The 8460-nt window shown below is 40.8% G+C and overlaps 1 protein-coding gene across 1 annotated transcript in view; it reads left to right on the plus strand.

Moving 5' to 3' along the window:
- slc24a2 (solute carrier family 24 member 2) overlaps nt 1-8059 on the plus strand; it is a 250813-nt gene extending 242754 nt beyond the window's left edge. Inside the window, exons 10-11 of the mRNA XM_072281116.1 lie at nt 5642-5808; nt 7293-8059. Of these exons, the coding sequence (XP_072137217.1) occupies nt 5642-5808; nt 7293-7542 (417 nt within the window). The 3' untranslated portion in view covers nt 7543-8059. The remainder of the gene's footprint in view (nt 1-5641; nt 5809-7292) is intronic.
- The last annotated feature ends 401 nt before the right edge of the window (nt 8060-8460 follow it).

Genomic DNA, 8460 nt, shown 5'->3' on the forward strand with positions numbered 1-8460 from the left:
GAACATTGGCTTGGATGTTTCAGTCATTCCACAAAATAAGTCTGAATAGCATTTCAAAGATACAGAACTGAAGTCTGTGCGTATCCAGTTAAGAACTTGTAATGGAGAAAAGATGACTCTGGTGAGAATGACATTAGTAACAGTGTAATAAACAACCAACAAGCCACACTTGGCCTGGTTATGGTAAAGACAGCAGGACTAGCATTGTCGGGACATGGTTGACGAGACAACTACAACTTGGTTGGAGATCCATCCATCATCTGCATTCCACATCCTCTGCAATGAAGTCATCTGAAAGGTGCTGAATGATGCCACAATTGTCTAAATGGGTGTTGGTGCCAACCACTTGGACTCTGATAGGAAAATTTATTGGACCAAGGAAGGACCATGCTGCTCAGAGTAAGCATGAAAGTGACAAAAGCAGTGGTCTAACTACAATAGTTATTGTGGGCAACATATCTGAGAAAGCTTCTGATATGTTAATCAGGCAGTTACTTGTGAAATGTGACTTGATTTTAAGTTGGAAGAGAATTCAAGAAACTTCAGGAAAGTTGCATGCATTTGGCTTTTGTGGGTATAAAGAGCCAGAATCTATTCTGCATGCATTAAGATTATAGTATCAACTTCAAATGGGAGACAAAAAAGCTGTTTGTAAAAGTAGATGCAAAGACCAAAGCCCAGATGGATGAATGGAAGGCCAAAAAGAAAGGAATCAATGGAAATACAAAAACAGAGAATTCGTCAGATGATGTTGTGGATGAGAAACCCAAGAGATGTCAGATCGTAAAGGAGGCAACAGAAGGATTATTAAGAGAATAGTCCACTATGCTGTGGATGTCTATATAGTAGTTTTATTGAGTATACTGTTTATATTGTATATGTTTATAAATTGAGATGCATTTGACATTGAGTTGGGGTTTATAGATAAGCAGGGAGGAGTGTTGTGTAATTAATATTTCAGTAATATTTGAGTAATGTATATATATTGTTTAATTAAGCATTCTTTATTGTTTACATAATGGATTGTGGGTTATATGTAAGAGTAATTGAATTGTATACATCATGAAGCTATCACATGATAAGCGCGCACCTTTCTTAAAGTAAAAAAAAAACAAAGTTAGTCACGCATTCCAAGGTCTGTCTTTTTCTAGCAATCAGATTCTCAGATTATACGGGATCCCTTTCAAAGTTCTCCAGCTAATCCAGAGTTTCTGTGCTAACTTCACCTGCACATTTGAGGTCTGCAATTTGGGCTTTGAAGTCAAGACAGGAGTCAGGCAAAGCCATGTGATGTCAGTAATATTATTTAACCTGGTGATTGACTGGGTTATGAGGCAAACAGCAAATGATAAGCAGCGAGGTATTAGGTGGACTCTGTTCTCTACTTTAGAAAACCTTGACTTTGTGGATGGCCTTGCATTACTCTCACATACACACCAGTACCTGCAAGAGAAAACTTAACACTTGAATACCTTTAGTGGACAGGTTGGACTCAGAGTCAGCCAGAGAAAGACTGAGACCATGATCCTCAGTGTAGAACTTCTTCCTCCCATCAAGGCATATGATGTCGACTTACCCAGCAGTGGCAAATTCACCTACCTGGGCACCATCGCTCAGCAGGATGGTGGGACCAAAGATGACATCCAGTGCTGACTCAGCTAAGCTAGAAACATCTTCAGATCAATGAGCAACACATGGGGATCAACCAAGTACAATGTCTACACCAAGGTGAAGCTGTACCAGAGCTGTGTTCTGTCCACAGGATGCTGGCACATGACAGAGAACAATCGTCATCCCACACCACGAGCCTCTGGAAGATCCTCTGTACTCTCTGACCAAAGAAGAGCTCCAACCACGCCCCACTCCTTCAGTGTCACCAAGAGGACATGGCCACAATCATCATGAGGAAACATTGGAGAAAGATTGGGCACGTGATGAGAAGAGACACCAGCTCCGTCATCAAAACAGAGCTTCATAGGACCCCTGAAGAGCAGAGGCAATGTGGGAGACCAAAGACAACTTGGTGCTGTACCATAGAGACAGAAATATGGATCCTGAACCAAACCTGGGGCACAGCAGAGAAGATAGCCATGAATAGAGAGAGATGGAGGATCTTCATTGCTGCCCTAAATGCCAGGGATGTAACAGGCAGTAACGATCTCCCTAACTAGAATTATGTTTTTGAGTGACAAAACATAACAGTAGAATTTGACCAAGTTGGTGCTTAGTGGTCAGTGTGGATTCAGTAGGCCAAGGGAGATGTTTCTGTGCTTTGTGACTATGGCATTTATTTATTGGAGAGAGAAATAGGTTAGTCCACAGAGAATCTCTGACTACCTCCATTAATCTGATCACCTTCTCTTCCTTCAAATTGATATTATTTAATTTGAATTATCAGACAATTAAGGTGCTAATTGTTCAGAGTTGCTTTGTTATATGTAGTACCTATGAAAAAGAAGTTGTGCAATGATCTCAACAAAAAAATCTTGCCATGATCCTTTGTAATCAGTGGTCATTTTCTAAAGCTACAATTCTTTTCATGGACGTTCTTTTTATTTTCTGCTTGTAGTCAAATCTGTCTTCAATACTGTATCCAGAAAATGATTCAAGATTCTTAATATTTTTGCATGTGCTGAGTTAATCCTTTTCTCCAGGAATTAGAAACATAGAAACATAGAAAATAGGTGCAGGAGTAGGCCATTCGGCCCTTCGAACCTGCACCGCCATTTATTATGATCATGGCTGATCATCCAACTCAGAACACCGCCCCAGCCTTCCTTCCATACCCCCTGACCCCCGTAGCCACAAGGGCCATATCTAACTCCCTCTTAAATATAGCCAATGAACTGGCCTCAACTGTTTCCTGTGGCAGAGAATTCCACAGATTCACCACTCTCTGTGTGAAGAAGTTTTTCCTAATCTCGGTCCTAAAAGGCTTCCCCTCTATCCTCAAACTGTGACCCCTCGTTCTGGACTTCCCCAACATCGGGAACAATCTTCCTGCATCTAGTCTGTCCAATCCCTTTAGGATCTTATGCGTTTCAATCAGATCCCCCCTCAATCTTCTAAATTCCAACGAGTACAAGCCCAGTTCATCCAGTCTTTCTTCATATGAAAGTCCTGCCATCCCAGGAATCAATCTGGTGAACCTTCTCTGTACTCCCTCTATGGCAAGGATGTCTTTCCTCAGATTAGGGGACCAAAACTGCACACAATACTCCAGGTGTGGTCTCACCAAGGCCTTGTACAACTGCAGTAGTACCTCCCTGCTCCTGTACTCAAATCCTCTCGCTATAAATGCCAGCATACCATTCGCCTTTTTCACCGCCTGCTGTACCTGCATGCCCACTTTCAATGACTGGTGTATAATGACACCCAGGTCTCGTTGCACCTCCCCTTTTCCTAATCGGCCACCATTCAGATAATAATCTGTTTTCCTATTTTTGCCACCAAAGTGGATAACTTCACATTTATCCACATTAAATTGCATCTGCCATGAATTTGCCCACTCACCCAACCTATCCAAATCACCCTGCATCCTCTTAGCATCCTCCTCACAGTTAACACTGCCACCCAGCTTCGTGTCATCTGCAAACTTGGAGATGCTGCATTTAATTCCCTCATCCAAGTCATTAATATATATTGTAAACAACTGGGGTCCCAGCACTGAGCCTTGCGGTACCCCACTAGTCACCGCCTGCCATTCTGAAAAGGTCCCGTTTATTCCCACTCTTTGCTTCCTGTCTGCTAACCAACTCTCCACCCACACCAATACCTTACCCCCAATACCGTGTGCTTTAAGTTTGCACACTAATCTCCTGTGTGGGACCTTGTCAAAAGCCTTCTGAAAATCCAAATATACCACATCCACTGGTTCTCCCCTATCCACTCTACTAGTGACATCCTCAAAAAATTCTATGAGATTCGTCAGACATGATTTTCCTTTCACAAATCCATGCTGACTTTGTCCGATCATTTCACCGCTTTCCAAATGTGCTGTTATCACATCCTTGATAACTGACTCCAGCAGTTTCCCCACCACCGACGTTAGGCTAACCGGTCTATAATTCCCCGGTTTCTCTCTCCCTCCTTTTTTAAAAAGTGGAGTTACATTAGCCACCCTCCAATCCTCAGGAACTAGTCCAGAATATAACGAGTTTTGAAAAATTATCACTAATGCATCCACTATTTCTTGGGCTACTTCCTTAAGCACCCTGGGATGCAGACCATCTGGCCCTGGGGATTTATCTGCCTTCAATCCCTTCAATTTACCTAACACCACTTCCCTACTAACATGTATTTCGCTCAGTTCCTCCATCTCACTGGACCCTCTGTCCCCTACTATTTCTGGAAGATTATTTATGTCCTCCTTAGTGAAGACAGAACCAAAGTAATTATTCAATTGGTCTGCCATGTCCTTGCTCCCCATAATCAATTCACCTGTTTCTGTCTGCAGGGGACCTACATTTGTCTTTACCAGTCTTTTCCTTTTTACATATCTATAAAAGCTTTTACAGTCCGTTTTTATGTTGCCTGCCAGTTTTCTCTCATAATCTTTTTTCCCCTTCCTAATTAAGCCCTTTCTCCTCCTCTGCTGAACTCTGAATTTCTCCCAGTCCTCAGGTGAGCCACTTTCTCTGGCTAATTTGTATGCTTCTTCTTTGGAATTGATACTATCCCTAATTTCTCTTGTCGGCCACGGGTGCACTACCTTCCTTGATTTATTCTTTTGCCAAACTGGGATGAACATTTGTTGCAGTTCATCCATGCAACCTTTAAATGCTTGCCATTGCATATCCACCGTCAATCCTTTAAGTGTCATTTGCCAGTCTATCTTAGCTAATTCACGTCTCATACCTTCAAAGTTACCCCTCTTTAAGTTCAGAAACTTTGTTTCTGAATTAACTATGTCACTCTCCATCTTAATGAAGAATTCCACCATATTATGGTCACTCTTACCCAAGGGGCCTCTCACGACAAGATTGCTAATTAACCCTTCCTCATTGTTCAAAACGCAGTCCAGAATAGCCTGCTCTCTAGTCGGTTCCTCGACATGTTGGTTCAAAAAACCATCTCGCATACATTCCAAGAAATCCTCTTCCTCAGCACCTTTACCAATTTGGTTCACCCAATCTACATGTAGATTGAAGTCATCCATTATAACTGCTGTTCCTTTATTGCACACATTTCTAATTTCCTGTTTAATACCATCTCCGACCTCACTACTACTGTTAGGTGGCCTGTACACAACTCCCACCAGCGTCTTCTGCCCCTTAGTGTTACGCAGCTCTACCCATATCAATTCCACATCTTCCCGGCTTATGTCCTTCCTTTCTATTGTGTTAATCTCTTCTTTAACCAGCAACACCACCCCACCTCCCCTTCCTTCATGTCTATCCCTCCTGAATATTGAATATCCCTGAACGTTGAGCTCCCATCCCTGGTCACCCTGGAGCCATGTCTCTGTGATCCCAACTATATCATAATCATTAATAACAATCTGCACTTTCAATTCATCCAATTGTTTAAGTTGATTAAATTGATTTAGAGTGGTGATCTTATGAATGAATCCCGATATAGGTGCAAGCTTTTCTTCTTACTGGTGCTACATAAATCAATATTTATTCTTTTAATTCTATAGGTTGGGGAGACTATTGGGATCACCGAAGAGATCATGGGATTGACAATTTTAGCAGCAGGCACTTCAATTCCTGACCTAATCACAAGTGTAATTGTTGCACGGAAGGGACTTGGTGATATGGCAGTGTCCAGCTCAGTTGGAAGCAATATATTTGACATTACAGTTGGGTAAGTTCATAAAAGGGAATTTTGACCTTGCCATCTATGGTTTACTTGGCTGTCAAATAGAATGCTGTCAGAATTGTGCCCAATTTTCTGTCATTTGTTGCATTTGTGCCCTTTCTATTGACTCCATATATACCAGCTGGCCACCGGATAGCCAACTGACCAACTCACAGATTTCTTGCATTGCTCACTTGACTGTGTTTAAACATATTTGTGTTTAAGTTCTCCCCTCTTCTATCGTCTGAGGTAGCCATTCTATTTATAAGCCCAAGCAGTAAATGGTGCTCAGTAGGGAGTAGAGGCGATTTAGCATCATCATCACTGACCTCACAGATTATTAGGGGTGCACAAATGATCGCTGGTTTTAGCACTGACACATATATCCATCAACTCAATTAGTGTATTAATTAACAGAAAGCATTGAAGCTGAATTATATCCTGTTTTCAGCTTCTCAAACAAATAGTCTCTTACATATTCAATCCCTGACATGCCATTCCTGTAGTTTCCCTGCTACTTACCCAGACCAACTCTTACTTATCTCATTATCTTTCCATTCAACTCCTAAACCTTTTCCTCCCTTTCCAGATCCATAATGCTTCCCTCTCCATAGCACCTCTGAAAACCAACCTTTGGGTTCTTATCAACTAGGCCTCTATTTCTATCTGAATGTCTTTAAAAAGTTCTTAGCACCACGCGGAACTAAATTGAATCCTTTCATTTTGCACTTTCTCGGCAGATTGCAAGCATGAGCACAATTTTGTTAAATTATTATGCTACTCAATGAAAGAAGTAATTACTTTCTGAATGATTCCAGCTTGGCATAGTTGTACTGCTCAAATCTCTGCGACAGCAGGCTGAGTTTAACCCCCATTCCAGAACTTGACACATTGATCCATTGCAGTGGGACGCTGTATTTTAGTTGGAGATGTTCTTCAAAGCGAGGTGTTTAACCCTTTCCAACTGAATCTAAAAGATCCCATGACTCTTTGGAGGACTTTTTGGTGCCTTGATAAGATTGACTGATAAGATTGCGCTCTACACCAGTACTTGATGTGAAAGGCATGGTCTCTTTTCGGGGGCTTTGCTGTTGCTTGCATGGTGGGTGGTGGTCTGATGCTTTATGCCAGAATCAGTTGGGGGGGGGGAGGTTGTTGTTGCTTGTGTGAGGGGGGAGGGGCTTTGGGATTCTTAAGTTTTTTTTTTCTGTCATTTGTCCTTTGGGGTTTTTCTTCTGTTTCGAGGATGCCTGCGAAGAGTGAGCATTTCAGGTTGTATATTGGATGCATTCTCTGATATTAAATGAAACCACTGCACCATTAAAATGTCAGTTTCTTTATTCTTAGATAAAATATACATCTACCTTCATGATAACATCAAACTCTGCATTTGTAGTAGAACTTAACTCTAAATGATTAATGGAAGAAGTAATGGTTTAATATGCTGCTTCAGAAATCTTTGAAGTCTATTTTTCCTCATCTCTTTTCAGCTTGCCCCTGCCGTGGCTCCTGAAAGCCTTCACCAACAACTTTCGCCCTGTGCAAGTCAGCAGCAATGGCTTGTTCTGTGCTATTGTCCTCCTTTTCATCATGCTCCTCTTCGTCATCCTTTCAATTGGAGCCTGCAAGTGGAAAATGAATAAAGCTCTTGGTTTGATAATGTTTGGACTATACATTGTGTTTCTGATCGTCGCCGTTCTGTTGGAAGAGAAGGTCATTGAATGCCCTGTTACAGTGTGAGCTTCGTGACTGCACACGTTTTCTCAATTAGAGGTACAGAAGGGAAAATGATAACTCATTCTGCTCGCTGCAGCTTTGTTTTATTTTCCAGACCGACTCAGCTGGCACATGTAATTTAATGGTGAATGAAAAAGTAATACTAAAAAATAGCAACTGTTTTTTTTACTTGATTGGTTGACTTTCTGACCTCATTTCAAGCAATGAATAAAGTTGATGTTTGTGTCTTGGAGAGATTTACACTTTCTGGGATTTCACTGGATTACTCTGATGTCTATGGAAAGACTATTGCCCAAGTTGGTTAAAGACCCCTTAAGAAGATTTATTTGAATGTCTTTTTTGTTGTTACATGAAATTCAGTGGGAGACTTTTTCTGCCAGATTTTCGATATTGAAAAAATATCACATTATATTTCAAAATGACTGGTGTGAATTAATTTATTTTTGAAAAGAAAATGGCGCATTAAACTGATTTTGAGGGTATCTTCTGGGTTTTGGTGGTAATAATATTTCTGGGTTCTTCTAGACAGTTAACCAAATTTGCCTGTTCTTCAGGTACTACAAATCAGATTAGTGCTGGAGATGTAATGATTGCTACAGTCACTTCTGTAAGTCTTAGTTTTTTTTTGCACATCTATTAAGCCATTACATAATTTTATGTTTTAATTTTTAATATATTTTTGTCTGTAGCTTAGCACCACATTTCTAATCACCAGTACAATTTATGAATAAAATAATGAAGCGGCTATAGATTGAATTTGCTTTCAAGTACCCGAATCAGACGTGAATGGTAAGATTAAGGTCGTAGAGCTATTAATCTATTGTTAAGGTTGTAGCTATTTATCTATTATATATAACATTATTGCTTTGCTGCTTTGACACGAACCAAAATCAAGTCTCTGACATTCTGCCATATTGTGGA

The sequence above is a fragment of the Mobula birostris genome, chromosome 17 (assembly GCF_030028105.1).
Source record: "Mobula birostris isolate sMobBir1 chromosome 17, sMobBir1.hap1, whole genome shotgun sequence".
NCBI classification, from domain to species: Eukaryota; Metazoa; Chordata; class Chondrichthyes; order Myliobatiformes; family Myliobatidae; genus Mobula; species Mobula birostris.